We start from the raw sequence: 17,012 nt of genomic DNA on the forward strand, positions 1-17,012 counted from the left end.
TGTGCTAGTTACAAAATACAATAAGGAACACTGATTTGAGGATATCAAGAAGCTAATTAATAAAGATTATAGTCAATAATGTGGTGCAGTTTAGTTGTAATCACTGTGTTAGACACAGTGCAGATATCTGACAGCCTCACAGGCATGGAATATGCCAGACTGGTGTCTACCACCGATGGTTTAGCTGAAATTACCTTCAGAGCATCCTGAACATTACAAAAATTCCAAATTGTTTCTTGGATTGAGCCCTTTTTTGACAACAATTATTTTGCTTGATGTTCAGATTCAAAACTTCAGAGGCACCATATTATTGTCTTCAATTAGTGAATCTCACTAAAGTGTCTAAGGCTTCCATAGTGTTAATCCCAGAGATGTTAGTTGCAGACATTTTGCCATAATCACTGTCAACTTCTGGTGCCTCCTGTGACTTCAAAACACTTTTATAATATCACATCATCCACTCTCCTTCGGTAACTGAATTTCTACCTATGTCAATCCATTTTAATTTCACCTGAAAAAGCACTCACTTCATTGGTAGACACAGAATTTATCATTTGTACAATTTCAGAGCGATCAGCTGTAAACTACTCATCATTTAAATTGCTTTCCATCTCTGTTTCTTCAATCATTTTAGACCATAGTTCACTCATAATACTGTTTTGGTTCTCACTTTTCCCAGTCTGCTTATGATGACCAGTTTTTTGTGGCTTGTCAACATCACGTTTGTGTTTTGCTGCTTTAGGTGCACTTTTGCTCTGTTTGGAAATTTTTCACTGTACATACAAACATTTTACTGCGATGTAGTCTAACTGACAGTCATACAAGTAGCTGAATATTAACACAGCACAATGACTTCATTAAATAATTAAAATACCACAGCACTGATGCAAACATAAGTACTGTAAACTTAGGTTTAGTGAATGAAGAATCACTGATACTGACAAAGCCAGTAATGCAACTGGCTTATCTTGGCAAGACTATAATCACACAGTTAGGCAAACAATTATTGCTGAAAAGTTGTCACGCCATGGCAAAATACCAGACGCATGTTGGACTATTGGGTCCGCTGGATTATAGAGTGCCGAATTATCATGATCTTACTATAACTGATATCAACCTGTGACAGTGAAAATATGATTACATATATTGTTACAGCTCTGTTGAAATTTTACTCATAACAGTCAGCAAATAACTGAAGTGGAATAATACAATACTACAAAACTTCTAAGGGGTATAAACGATGCTAATTTCACTGTAATGCATTCTTTGTATTCCACAGTTACCAAATGACATATTTTTACTTCATATGCAATCCACCTGTAAAATGTGAATACTTACAAAAGTCTCAATTTCTTCTGCTCCTAAATTTAGTACTGAATCCTCCTTAATATGATCAGTGGACCCCGAGGCTATCAATGGGTCTTCCAGATACTGACAAAAGAAAACAAAACCTCTGATTATGTACATACAACATAGCTCTCAATATTTCATTATGAAGATGATCACACTTTTCAGTGACTCACCTCTTATTCAAAGAGTAATTTAATAAAGCTAATTTTCTGATCAAATATTTTAGTACCATACGCTGTTGAGCAAACTCATCAAACCATCTGTTTTGTAGTGTGTGGATCCATATCTGCAACACACTACAGCAGTATTTCTGGATAGCAAAGATTTGACAATTTCTTAGTAGGTTTCTGCAGGTATATGGCACTAGATGTGCTAGAATTTAGCTCATGCAAATCCCTTGAATTACTGGCTGTTGGTTTGTGGGTTCAGATTGGCATGTGTTCCACAGATGCACATCAGTTGGATGTGATGGGCAAGTCATGAATGTGCATTCACTGTAATACTCTTCAAACCACTGCGGCACGATTCTGGCCTTGTGAAATCGACAATTACCCAGCTGGAAATATGTGATTACCATTAGGAAAAACAAAGCATCAAAGGAACCATGTTCACACAATTCACAGTAATCGTAATGCATTCAGTTACTACTAGAGGTTCAATGATACCCAAGGCAAATGTTTCCTTTAGTAGCCCTGTGTCCACAGCACTGTGCATTCACTCTCATGGTGGGCAGTAGCTGTAATGTTTGCCTTATCTGTGTATATCCAAATGATGCCATGCTGTACTGGTCAACGGTTAGGAGGAGTTAGATTAGGAAACGATATACTTAAAGTAGTAGACAAGTTATGCTATTTTGGTAGCAAAATAACTGAGAATGGCAAGAAAAGCGTTTCTCAAGAAGAAATATTTGTTAACATTGAACACACACACACAAGTGTTAGAAAGTCTTTTCTGAAGGTATTTATCTGGAGCGTAGCCATGTATGGAAGTGAAAGAGGGGTGACAAACAATTTAGACAAGAAGAGAATATGAGCTTTTGAAATGTGGTACAACAGAAGAATGAAGATCAGATTAGTAGATCACAGAACTAATGAAGATGTACTGACTCATATTGGGGAGAAAAGAAATTTAAGGGACAACTTGACTAAAAAAGGGATTGGTTGATAGGATGCATTCTGAGACATTAAGGGATTACCAATTTAGTACTGGAAGGAGGTGTAGGCAGGGGATGGAGGGGAGGAGGTGGGCTAAAAATTGTAAAGGGAGACCCAGAGATAAGTACAGTAAGAAGGATTCAGGGTTCAGATGAATGTAGGTTGCATCAGTTGTTCTGTAATGAACAGGGTTACACAGGATAGAGTAGCTTGGAGAGCTGGGTTCAAAGCAGTCTTTTGACATACCACCACCACCACCACCACCACCACCACGGATAACATATAACGCACAAGGATAATGAGTCATGGTAACTCTACAAAAATACTAAAAATTACTGATATTGTAGGTTAGAATGGCTCTCCATCTATGATTTTTTAACTATATGCAGCAATTACATTCCATGATTGTCTTGCTGTACCTCAAGCATAAAACAACACTGATTTGAAAACTTACACTATGTTCAGAGAGACTCACATTCAATTTCAGTCCTGGATCTTCCTTTGTGTTGTAAAATGGAGCCTCAATTTTTAATGGATCTTGAAGTAACTGAAAAAGGAGAATAATTTTACCCATTTAAAGTTTTCATATAAAACTCTGTAACAACTGTGTAACTATTAAGAGTGATGGAGAGGTTTGTCTTCAACCACACCTCACATAGAAAATTACATTGCTAAAAAAGCAGTAATTATCCAAATAGAATAAATTTTCGTTCTGCAGCAGAGTGTGCATTGATTTTACACTCCCTGGTAGATTAACACTGTGTGCAGGACTCTTACTCAAAAGTAAGACCTTTCCCTTTCACAGGCAGGTGCACTATCAGTAGAGCACTTGCCTGTAGAAGGCAGGCAAAGGTTCTAGGTTTCTTAACTTGCATGCATTACACTTCATGATTTGGATTGCTCCCTGGACTGTTTATATATGCTTAAGACAACTTTTGCTATGGTCTAGACTTTGGTTCCTGTTATCAGTTTACTTTGTCAAGAAGATGAAAAAATGCTCTTTAATTACAGTGAACAGCTGAAAGTAGCCAACACTGTGGAATGAAACATTTAGTTTCAAATAAATTGACTGCCTCTGTGGAAAGGATCAATAAAAGCCAAAATTTCTTTAGCAAACCAACAAAAACAACTTCACTGTTCTGCAAGGTGATTAATATTTGACTGCCAAAATGCTGAAATAAAATAAAATGAGGAAACTAAAATCAATATGATATTTTAGACTTCCATTATTATGTGAATGCATTGTAATTCATTTCATAGCTCCTGACCAAAGAAATTCATTTTGTTTCCATTTAATGTGAGAGCTGTAAATGAAGAAGAAACAGTAAAATCACCCTGGCAGCTTCGGTGTGCCAGAAAAACTTTTCAAGTAGCTAGAAGCAGGAAAAGGTACTGCTCCTACATGAATAAACTGAGCATGTGCATGAGCCCACTTGCAACCACTCACGCGAACCTAACAGTCACACTGATTGGAAGCTGTTTGTTATGTTGCATAGTCTTCATCCTGAAGCTTTTGACGCATTTTGCTGTTGGCAGACACTTGTGTGTACACTGTGTTTGTGTTGTTGTTGTTGTAAATGGCACATTTCCTTTGCAATGTTTTATTTTGGTTTTATCCTCTTGTTTATGTTTTATTGCTACAGTATTATTCTGCTGCAGCAGGATGCTGTAAAATCCTTTGTTAGAGCATCAGTTCTTACCAGCCTTAATTACAAAATTTTAACTGAGAACTAAAACAATGAAATATTTCCATAGTCCTAAAAAATTCCTAGGTTTCCCCAGATGAAAAAATTCCAGGATTTCCCAGTTTTCCCAGAGTGAATACATCCTGTACAATATAACTGGCAGAATTTCAAGCCTTGCATGGAACACTTGCTGTGTGAAAATGTTCTGATCACATCACAAGTGCCATGCAGTTTGAGTCTGATGGTGTAGCTGTCAGCTTATGGGCTTCAGACCTGCCAGTTCTCTGTCAGGGTTGGTTCCTTAGCCATTACCAAGGTGAGAACAAAAGTAAAGTATGATTATTATAGGATGGGACCTCTTTAAATCTAAAAACAGTGCTGAGCAATACAGCAGTACAACAGGTCAGCTATTTTAACTATCTGAAATGTGATATCACATACAAACATGACAAAGATACAGGTAAGAAAGTAACAAAATTTGGAAACTACACGTAAAAGCAAACAGGTACTTCAGAAAAAAAGACAGAGAAAATAACATGAAGGAAGTTTTAGAAAATGATGACCATCTCCACATTACCCCGTGGAGGCGAGTCATTAGTCACTTACAAATGACAAGGCAGTAAGATCCAGGCAGTGCAATGGAATTCTTTACACCCACAAATGGCTGTATGAGAGAAGACATTATGACAGAATTTAAAATGTTTAACACACAAAACAAAATTGATGACAAAGAGGAAAACTGAGTCGATATCTTGACACAATGAACAGTGGCAGACAATATTACAACATCAGAGATTATAGCCCAGTAGGTTGACGAAGCCGGGGAAGAGTGAAGGCCTAATACTCAATGCACAAAAGAAGAAGTTGTTTATAGTGCATTTAAAATTAGTTGTGACTTTTGACAATTCAGTATGGATCGAGTGGAGGGGTGCATAGTTGCTAGCATGGATGATATCAGCAGGCAAAGGTAATGTCAGGCCTGCTTGGCAAATAACCTGTCAGCTGCACATCTGGTTGATCTGTAATCTTTCTCGCACATCTTATAGCTTCATTTGTCAACTTTCTGATTAATTCCCTATCATTTCAAGAAAGGTCATAGTTATTGTGATATTTCAGTATAAGTTAAATTACTGCAAGAAATTCTTAAAGTTTGCAAACAAACATAGGGGGTCACTATGAATTTGCATTTGATTTGTGTTAGGTCATATTATGCTGCATATGAAATTTAGATAACATATTGAATTATTCTTTGAACCTCTGAGAAATTGCTATTTATCTCCAATGTCAAGTAAATGGAATGTTAGTAAAGGTCTCCATCACCAACGCACATGCCAGTAAAAATGCCAGAATGAAATATTCATAAATCCCTTATATCTCATAAATGGTCTCCCCCTCAGGAGACACCACCTTAATGAAACACCATCCATGTGGGCGAGAGGTTTGTGAGATCCAATGAAGTGGAGGGCTATACCAGCAGTAGTGTAACTACAAGCAGGGCCTACCAAGCTGGACAGATCTCCATAGAGAATCCAGATGAAGTGTGTCTCACAACGTCCCGCCTAGTGTCCTGACCTATTCTATCATGGCCCATCCTATACTCTCCCTTTCTTTCCTTTTCCTCCCTGTGATTGTGTGGCAGCAGGCACAGCCCCCTAATGTGGACAGCAGAAGATCCTTGGAAACCATGACAACATTGATGCACATAGGCCTTACTGCAAAGACATGGACAGCATTCTTTAGTTGTGCTGAAGACAAGCTATCTAGGGGGTAATGTCCTGAAATAAAACCTTGGCAGGTGTCCAGGCCATGAGGTGGCAGCCCCACCTGGACACTCAGGTGCTGTGGGCTGATAACCCACACCAACAAAAAACACGCATCACAGAAACTAACAGGAGAAACAGCTGGATGGATCTTAAGGATATGACCTTTGGCTGAAAAGGAAAACCCGTATTGGTCTTTGGAATGTAAGGATGTTGAGAGAGGCAGGGAGGCTAAGAGAGGTTGAAAACCAGATGGAGAACTACTGACTAGATATATTGGGACTAAGTGAAATAAGGTGGCCAGAATCTGGGGAGTTACAAACACAAATTGGTGGACTTCTGCTGTACGCAGGTCAGACAGGTGACGACGTGATGTGTAGGAATGGTGTAGGGCTCTTACTATCTAAAAGCAGCAAGAAGAGCTTACTGGAGTGGAAACCAGTCTCAGAATGGATAATAACCACATGCTTTAAAACAAATGTGTGATATGTCACTGTAATTCAATGCTAGACACCTAATAAAATAGCTAAAGGAGAATTAAAAGATGCATTTTATACAGAGCTTAACGGAGCCCTTAGACAAACAAATTCTAGGGGCCTAAAAATTTTAATGGGTGACTTGAACACAAAAGTTGGTTCAGAAAATGAAGGGCTTGAACATATCATGGGTGTGTACGGTACTGGGATAAGGAATGTAAATGGTGAACTGCTGATAGACACATGCACTGAACATGACCTAGTCATTGGAGGCACATTGTTTCCACATCGTAACTGCCATAAGAAAACGTGATCTTCTTCAGACCATGTTACCGAAAATCAAATAGACCACATAGTCATAAGCTGCAAGTTCCAACACTCTCCGTTAGATGTCAGAAACAGAAGAGGAGCGGACGTTGGAAGTGACCACCACCTAGTTTTGGCAGAATTCAGACTGAAAAAGAGAGGCAAACAGAACCAAGATCAGTCACAGGAGCAAGAAAACAGATCTAGCAAGGCTAAAAGACCAACAGATCAAAGAAACATTTGCTCTTGAACTACAAAACAGATTCCAGATCCTCTCTGAAGAAAACTTTATGGAAAAGGGAATTGAAACATGTTGGGGAAAAAAAATCAAAGACAGTTATTTAGATGTGATAGAAAAAATCATAGGATGTAAGGCAAATCTATGGAAGGAACGGACCTCCAATGCTACATCAGATGAGATCAGCCACCGGAAAGAACTAAAACTTAAGTTAAATCTTTGTATGACAAGAGTGCAGAAGAGTGAAGCGCATAAAGAATACACAGAGAGATAAAAGGAAATGGAAAGATGAGCAACCAAAATTAGCAGAAGAGGCATCAAGACAAGGAAATATTAAAGGGTTCTACAATACAACCAAATGGTTGTCAATGAAGAACTTCAGATATGAAGGCCCAGTTAAGAACAAGGATGGGGTGATGCCTACCACTCAACAGGCACAGCTACAGAGATGGGAGGAGCACTTCAAGGAACTGTTAAATTTTGAAGACAACCATGATGAACAGGTAAGAGATGTTCCAGAGTAAGTCGAAGAAGATCAAGATATAAATTTGCAGTGTCCCAAAATGGACAAAATTAGGGTTGCTTTGAAAACCATAAAGAATACAAAGGCTCCAGGCCTAGACAACATAGCACCACAGCTCTTAAAAGCTGATATTGAACGTACTGTTAAGATGCTCTATCCCTTGATGAAGCATATTTGGCTTGAAGAGAAATCTCCAAAGGAGTGGAAAAATGGTTTGGTCATAAAGCTCCCAAGAAAGGAAAATTTGTCAGACTGTAGCAACTGGCATGGTATTACATTGTTGTCAGTGCCAGTAACATCATCACCAGAATTATTTTAAACAGAATTAAAGAGTCTCTTGAAAAGTGACTGCGTAAATAACAGGCCAGTTTTAGGGCACAACACAGTTGTATTGATCTTATTAACACTCTTAGGATAATTTTAAAGCAAAGCGAAGAATTCCAAGCAAACATGTACCTGGTATTCATTGATTTTCAGAAGGCCTTCGATTGCATGAAACAAAGTGCTCTGGCAGGTGTTGCAGAAGTATGGGATACCACAGAAGATCTTAAACATCATAAAATATCTATATGATGGTCACAAACATTGCATACTCCACAAGGGAAATGTGACAGAGCCCATGAAAGTAATAACTGGAGTCCGGCAGAGTTGCATTGTATCACCAACACTTTTTCTACTTGTTCTAGACTCAGTTATGTGAAGAGTCACAGCAGGCAGGAGACGAGAAATCCAGTGGGAGATCCATGAATGTCTAGAGAATTTGGATTTTGCAGACAACACAGTATCACTAGCCTAGCTGACGGATATGCAAGCTACATTAAACTTGCTGAAAGAAGAAGCAGAGACTGCTGGCCTCAAGATAAATACAGGCAAAACAAAGGAAATGATAGTAAATTCAGGGAACATCGGAGGTGCCACTGTTAATAGATGAGCAGTGGGTGGAGACTCAACTCATTCCTGTATCTTGATTGTATAGTGATGGAATATGGTGGAGCTGGAGATGACATGAAAAACCGCATTAAAAAGGCATAAATTGTATCCAATACAGAAAAACAGAAATATCACGTACAAAACAAAAATCCGTATTTTTAATACAAATGAGAAGGCTGTCCTTGTGTATGCCAGTGAAAGAAGGAAAATGGATAAAAAGATAACATCCAAATTACAGAACTTCATAAATAGATGTCTCTGACACATCATGAATATCTGGTGGCCAGAAAAAATATGTAATGAGGAGCTCTGGCGAATAACAAACCAAATACCTATAGAAGACCAGATGCGAGAAAGTGGTGTTGGTTGGGCACACCTTGAGATGGAACCATCGAGAAAAAAGCATTGGAATGGAATCCCCAGGGAACAAGGAAGAGAGGAAGAACTAAGGGCACATGGAAGAGGACAATGGAAGGGGAAGCAAAAAGAGTTGGCAAAACCTGGGCAAAATTGAGGCAAATGGCCAAATACAAAGACAGATGGCGAGTTCTCCTGGATGCCCTATGCCCCCATAGGGGCCAAAAGAATTAAATCAAGTCAGTCATAAATGGTCCGAGATATTAAAACACGCTTGGGAAATGATAGCATGCAAAGAGGAGAGTATTTTACCATATGGTTAATATCTGAAATTGCCATATATACTGACATAAGTGAAGAAGCTGCACATTTACTTTTATACTGAGAACTGGCTTTCTCATAACTACTGATATGTCTCGCCCTCAGTTGCTTGGTTAATAACACACCGTTTTAGGATTCTGTTACCATTTCAATTGCCTTACAATGTTAGTGAGATGTGTATCTGTAAACTATACTGTGTTTAGGCAAAAGAAGCAGATGTTAACACAGCAACAAGAGAAGTACCATATTTCTCAAAACTCGTCACGGTCCATGAATCCAGCTCTCCTCAACTACATTCTTGATATGCCCGATAACGTGAGACCAGTCCGATATAACATTTGCAGTGACTTCTCTTGTCAACATTTCAACATCACTGAGTATAAATTTCTTGTTTTTTTTTTGCCACATTACTTTTCACCTACGACCATATATTCCCAGCCGGATTTAAATGAGCATAATATGGAGAAAGCCTGATTAAACAATGTCCAAACATTAGCCAGTTCACTGACCTGTTAGCATGGAGTTTCTGGCTGGTACAGTACTGAAAGTTCCATTAACTCCACCTTACACAAGATGGGTTCAACTTTATCCAATCGAATATTTCTTTGTACACTGAGAAAAATAGCTGCTTTCCTCTGCTGTATTGATGGGACTTTATCCATCCCAACTAAATGGTATTGTGCATTGTCCATTACTATTGTCGAATTTGGAGGAAAATTTTGCAGCAGAACACTTCACAGCTGGTGAACGAGTTCTTGGGTGATCACTTTTACTGTGAATCTCATGTTCAGACATGCTGCAATGTTATTATTAATGCAACGGCAGCACGGAACACTTGTTTACAATACCTGACAGCTGTAAAACACTTCACTGCCAGAAAGTATCAATTTACAATGAGAGGAAATGAATGTATGTGCCTCTGATGCGTGACACCACATGGTACTGTTTACCCATGGTGTGGCACCATGGGCACTTTACCAGCTGAACAGCTAACCATTGGTGCTACCTAGGCAATGGCACACAGTGAGCCAAACGTCAAAAGTTGCAACTGCTTTTAAATGCACTATAGTGTAAACTGTGTATGATCCAAATAACATTGGCTTTAGGGAGCAACTGAATGAGGCATTGCAGTTGTTAAGAACTCATATTCTGGAGGATGGAGTTTGCTCCATCTGTCCATCTTTCTTTAAGTTTTCCTATTGGAGGAAATGATAAATGTAGAAATGAAAAAAAAAAAAAAGAGTAAAAATATTTAATGAAGGAAAACACAGAAATGAAAAAAAGAATAAAGTAAATTTAATGAAGACAAACAGAATTGCTCCGCAATTTAAGTAAATACCTTGATAACAAGGATAATGAAATAAATTGAAGCACATGACATTGCAAGGGTTTATTAAAATGTAGAAAAGGGGACAAAGAAAAGAAGCCTACAGTGGCGCTGTAATTTTAATGGTAGATAATACTTTGGTGTAAAATATGAAAACTGCCACATTGTTGTAAAAGTGGGTATTATATAGTATCATACTGATTCAGATGGTGATGTGAATGATAAGAGTGTTGAGAAGGGTCAAGATTCACTTTGGGTTTCCGGACATAATGGAGTATTTTCAAGCAAAAGCATTCATATCTTGAATCGTACTTTGTCATCATTTTCACAGTATATGATGAATTCTCATTCTTGCTCTGCCCACTAATCAAACCTCCCATGAGAATAACAACTGATTCAGTCAAAGAAGTATCTGTGGATAGTTTACTCGTCAAGGCAACTGGTCAAATACGTAGGAAATCACTGTTCAGGTCCAGGGCATTGCAGCAACTATCATGCATCATTTTATTTAGACATCAACACAATCACGTGTAGTTCTTATTTTTGTTTGTATATACAAGAGTGTGCTAAAAAGTAATGCCTCCAACTTTTTAATTCTGTTTGCAGTATCGGTCGAGATACTACATGTCACGTATATTACTCGACTGAGTAATGTGCACAGGCTTTTTCGCTCTGCTGACCCAAATTGGAACCATCTGCTGCTAGAGGGCTCTGGATTGTAGCATGTAACATGAACATGTGTAGCTTAACTATGTTGGTGCGTGAGGAGCAGCGTACTGTGATCAAGTTTCAAATTCAAAGAGTCTGCCCATACATGCACCACCCTGTCCTTCAGCATGACAATGCCAGGCAAGACATGGGGGTTGCAATGTCTGCAACAATCCGACAGCTTAGGTTCACTGTCATCAATTATCCTCCATATACTTCTGACTTGGCCCCATCCAATTTTCATCTGTTTCCAAATCTAAAGAATACCTTCGAGGACTTCCATTAGATAGTGACTGAAGCAGTGAAAGCAGAGGTGAGGTTGTGGCTCTGTCAACAAAGTCAGTGTCAGTATCAATGAACTGGTCTCTCAGCAAGACAAATGTGTTCATTGTGTGTGAGACTACGTTGAGAAATAAATACGTCAACTTGAAGAATAAAGACGTAAAAAATTAACAAAGCTTGTTTTATTTGAAAAGCTTTAACAATTTATGCGTAAAAAATGTGGAGGCATTACTTTTTACCATGTCCTTGTACAAGATAATAACTCTACTAATGTAGATATTAAAACTATTGTTCCTGTACAAAGACAATACTTCAACCCATATAGAGCAATGCCTAAAAAATACTATATTTAGGCTTTTGTGCCATATTTGACAATAGTGGGCAAATTATGATATTGTGAGTCAGTCATAATTACTAGCATATCTGAACAAACCTTGACAATAATGCTCAGCTATATTGCTTACCTCTTCATTTACATTCCCCACAACTGTGAAATAACAAATCAGTGATTAATTCCACTCAGTCAAAAAATTCTAGAATTACCTCTTTATTCCCAGTCTCCTGTGGTTCTTCCTTTATTTTCACACTAGAGGGGTATACCTGGACCTGTGGTGAGAGTAACACAAAGCAAAATGAGTACATTTAAAAAGTCATGATCTCCACACACTGTTAGCAACTTCCACAACTTCTATGCCACAATTAAAGTACTTTTCATGAATAATTAACACCACATAATTTAGCAACAACTATCATTTTATTGTCAGTTCTCAGTGTATGTTCTTTTGTGCGACAGTAATTCTGGTTGATGCAAAACTGATTTGTTTTATTTCAGTTAGAGAGAAAATAAAATTATGTGAATGACAACATTATTTTCTAGATATTACTCACTACAGAACTATTCTAAAAATAAATTCTTACTGAGTGATGAAACACCCACAGCTTTTTCATACAGCACTGAGTTATTGAAAAACACTCTTATACAATGGAAGTAGTGTAAAAGATAAATGTCATGTGTATATTGGTTTCTGTAGTTACTCCAAATAGGAGTGGCAAAAGATCATCATCACAGAAATTGTAGGTTTTATTGCATCACAAATTTTTTAACTTGCTCATGATTCACTACCTACAGCAGACACAATACCATTTAAAGAATAAAAACGTGCGAGATAATCCTCGAATTTCACATCAGTGAAGAGAGGTTAAATATAATGAAGAGAAGTGAAATATAATCAAGGTGAAAAGGTTGAAAGCTGAACAACACACATCTCTGTACTGTTGTTCTTAAGCCAGGCTTACAATAAATGTGAAGTCTAGCTTCACTCAATGCAGACTGTCTGCTATGCTGTCAACAAACACATATAATCTGCCAACACAATTTTTGCAAATCCAATCTATGGAGCATGTTCTTGCATTTGTATCATTACCAATTCTGCAGAAACATTCAAGATGAGGGATGCAAAGGAAGCAACAAATATTTTACAGTGCGACAAAAAGTTTGGGTCAAACTTTAAGTTACATTATTTACAACAAAAATTCCTTAATATTTCTGTAACATCCTTGCAATTTTACAAATATCATTCCATCATGAAGTGATGTATATAGAAGAAGTAATTAAAAAGAAAAAAAAAAAAACCAGATCAATACTGAATATACAACCTCTTAGTTTTGCCATAACTTTGCTCCCATCACATATATACACACTGGAATATATCAGGGTGCATGTACACAGTGTTCTAAAAATTAATTAATGTGAACTAAAGAGACAAATCACAATTTTCTGCCATGAGTCTTATTGACACTTGGTTTACATATTCAGAGACAAGTGCTAATGCAAAAAAAAAAATATTATATGAAACTAACTTCTTAAACCAGTGTTCACAGTAAATGTCTCTTCAAACTTCTTTCAAGGTAACTATGAGAACTTGACTGAGCACTGGTAGACCGATTACGTCATTAACACAGCAGAAATACAAGCCTTAAGAAATTAGCAACAGATAACTTCACTAACCACTTGCAAATATCAGAAAAATGAAAACTGAATAACTATCAGGAGTTTGAGTGTGATTAACACCTTCAGATGTATTGAAAACCTGTAAATACTGGACTACGGTAGGAAAGCAAGGATTTTCATCAATGGCATAAATGTAGCTATGGAAAAAGATTGTTATAAAAACTTCATTGGCTTTCCCAAACCACAATTAGACTGTCATCTTCCTACTTAACCTAGGCCTTAGGCTATGCTGCAACTCTATAACCACAACATGTATAGTATAGCACTCAATGCAAATCATTGCTTTCCTCAAGAGATCATCATCTCCACTAGACCTATACAGGTATGGCAAAAAGACAATCTATGACACCACTCAAGTAGTGACATAAACAAAACAGACAACCACAGTCTACAACAGGAACATACAAACACAAGATCCAAGGTGCCATCTATGTAACCTATGATACACTTTTAAAAAATTACACTCATAGCTCATACTGATCACTAGTAAGTGCACAGTAAGTTAGTGCACCGGGTGATGGCAATGTGGTCACTTGTTGAAATATTGTGCTCATTGGAAATGACATCCAGCCAATGACTATTTTTATCATAATAGTTCAATTTTATATAAATATATTATAACTGCCAACAAGCAGTGCATTACAAATTTGTCTAAATTTACAAAAATTAAATTAAAACCCTTCCCTGCATCATTTGTGAATTTTAACACACATTATAATCTATGCATAGTGCTGTAAATGTTGAGTGTAAACTTAAAAACTCACTGGAGATTTTATTGTACTTAATTCCTTATACTTTTAGCAAAATGGCATGAATTCTGTTTATTCACACAACATACTGCACACTGAAATTAATGAAACAACAGTAAAAAAATACTAAGAAACTACTTACAATGGAGCCTGGTGAACTTGATATCTCACTTGTTTCCTCTTTTATCCAAATAGTTTTTTCGTGGTCCATTACTGCAGTCAGGCTGTAGGAAAGACAAGGAACCAGATAATAAAAGTCACATTCAATTTCCATTGTTAATGTGAGATACAGCTGAAAGGCAGTATTTTCAGTCCATTACTGGGTGCAGCAGATGAACCACTAAACTATAAATAAATTAAAACTAGGTGAAGAAAAGAGTCTAATGTCAAGAACTGATTTACAATTCTCTCATAATGAAGTGTCATAACATATAATCTCAAAATGATTGAAAATCATGTTTTGCAAAATCCATCCAACAGAAAAATGCTAGACTGACTGATACTGTTTGTGTCTGTCATTGGTTTAAGGTATACTCTACTACTGTGAGCATTATTTGAGAGGTGTCTTGCTTTTTCCCAGAGGAACTCTAACTAGGCATACAGCATTATGAGCGATCAAAGCAACTAATGAATGGAAAGGATATTTTCTACAGAAAATCAGTAACTTACATCAACCACAATTTTAAATTTGAAGAAAGATAAATTGAAATAAAGCCTTCCATTTTTGGGATTTAGTTTGGGAATACCCCAATGCAAATGATTATCCAAATGTGTTATAATCCTGTTCTCATCAATGTAAAATGGAATTTGCGCGTCTTAATCATGTATGTGGCACTTTCAGTACTTAATCTCTAAACTCTGACATTAGTCTGCAGTTACTCAGTATCATCTTGATGTGTACAAAATTAAAACCTAACTATAAGAGGAGTTCAGCAGCCTACAAACCATCATTTTGTCATTTGTTTAATGTGTGTTTTTGACACAGTTGCTCCTTTAAGGCTTTCCTTGTACAAGGCATTACTGAATACCCACAGTAGAGCAAATAATGCCATGCTGATTTTTTTTTATCTATCCACTAAAGAAAATCACACATACTGTATTTTATATGAACTGTCGAAATTTTTTTTAAATGTCGTCTATTTTTAATATTGGTTAACTTTCTATTGCTAAACATATTTACTGGCTCTCCTCCCTCTAAACTGCAGACCCATGGTGAATGTTCTGTTACAGTCTGATTATGTGTAATGTTCTTTGTCAGTGAGAATTGCACTTACGTAGTAGCTTTTTCCACACCAGCTAATTTCTTTCTACATCTATTTGAAACACTGCAGCATTACCCTTATACTAAACCACTTTCATATACGCATGTTAACACAAACTGTTGTTAATGTAAGATTTCCAGGTCTATGCAGCAGATCAAATAACAGGATACTAAAATGATTCTAAATACCCACAACAAATTAATACATCCAACATCTTTTATCTGCAGATACCGGTACCCAATTCCTGAAAAGAGGTAGTAACTATGTGCACTAAAGGACTGACGAATACTATCAAGTTACTTACGCTATTATCGGGAGGAGCATTACATTACATCATAGCAAACGCTATTCTTATTCCTCGTCGTTCCTTCACAACAAATATTACATAACAACAGTGATACTGATTAAGATAACGAAATAGTGAAAGTGAGCACCTGGCTGTCTTCGGTCGTCCTTCCCTCAAAAATTATAAATGACTAGCCACAGCAATTATAAATGACTAGCACTTTCACTGGAGATCACAATAAGTAGAAACTATTGAAAAAACGTCGAAAATACAAATCGTCTCTTTTACAAAGTTACAGAGTATACATGTAGAGATTTTATCGGATGGGACAAAAAAACATGTACTTCACAAGACGCTACAGGCTACAAACGGCACATGTACTTTTCGTAATTGATGAACAGTATACGTAGAGTACTTAGCGCGCTCCGAAATACTGGTGGAAAAATTATTGATCTCTGTCTATTGAGAAAAATTACAAGCTCATGGAAAACAAGCTGTTTGCATTGAAAAACATAACCTAAAACAAGTACACACCAAATTCGCACGCAAGCCCAGACCATAAACAAATCCACCAACGATAATTTAATCATGGCCGTTTGTATACACAACAAAGTAAATTTCAAATATGCCGCAAAAGCCATTAAATTAATACAATATTGAAACTATTGACAGAGCATCATCACAAAAAACATGTAAAATGCTTCGTGTTACCCATGCAGTTACAAGAATAATAAAAATGTGATCGAATGAAACAAGTTTACTGTTACCTCTGCTTATTTATCTCCACGGTGTACATTTGTTAGTATGACACACAGTCTAACATTAACAGTCGCGACACCCACTGCTGTTAAAGTTGTCACCGTTTGACAGGTGGAGCGACACTAGCGCTCCAATCGGCGATAAAGATGCGTCGGCAGCACGTTCGTTATGCATCCCTTTCCTACGTGATTGACGAAATATTTGATTTTTTTTTTCTTTTTGCCTACCAGAGTTTGTGTAATATCAGAAGACAACGATGTTTCTAAAAATGATTCTAACATAAGCGCAAGTAGGGATAAAAATCATGAACCAGTGGCAAGTTACAATACATTTGTGAAGAAACACTTGTTACTGTGAATAGAGCTGCAGCTTATCACATGGATATCAACCGAATACAAACACATAGATTCACAACTCGTCCAAGTACCTGTCAGACTTCCGTCGCCTTGCCGGAACTAAACCCTCCCCCTACTATCCTCTTCGCCATGATGATCACCCCTTCCCTGACACCCTTAGTAAGGGCAATAA

General features: G+C 37.2%; 1 protein-coding gene across 1 annotated transcript in view; it reads right to left on the reverse strand.

Annotated features, from left to right (window-relative positions):
* Positions 1–16,614, reverse strand: part of LOC126213219 (uncharacterized) — an 89,631-nt gene extending 73,017 nt beyond the window's left edge. The window contains exons 1-5 of the mRNA XM_049940861.1: positions 16,493–16,614; positions 14,320–14,401; positions 11,961–12,023; positions 2,959–3,051; positions 1,339–1,431 (exon numbers count right to left, since the gene is read on the reverse strand). Coding sequence (XP_049796818.1) covers positions 1,339–1,431; positions 2,959–3,051; positions 11,961–12,023; positions 14,320–14,401; positions 16,493–16,521 — 360 coding nt within the window. The 5' untranslated portion in view covers positions 16,522–16,614. The remainder of the gene's footprint in view (positions 1–1,338; positions 1,432–2,958; positions 3,052–11,960; positions 12,024–14,319; positions 14,402–16,492) is intronic.
* Positions 16,615–17,012: the final 398 nt, after the last annotated feature.

This window comes from Schistocerca nitens, chromosome 11 (assembly GCF_023898315.1).
Source record: "Schistocerca nitens isolate TAMUIC-IGC-003100 chromosome 11, iqSchNite1.1, whole genome shotgun sequence".
NCBI classification, from domain to species: Eukaryota; Metazoa; Arthropoda; class Insecta; order Orthoptera; family Acrididae; genus Schistocerca; species Schistocerca nitens.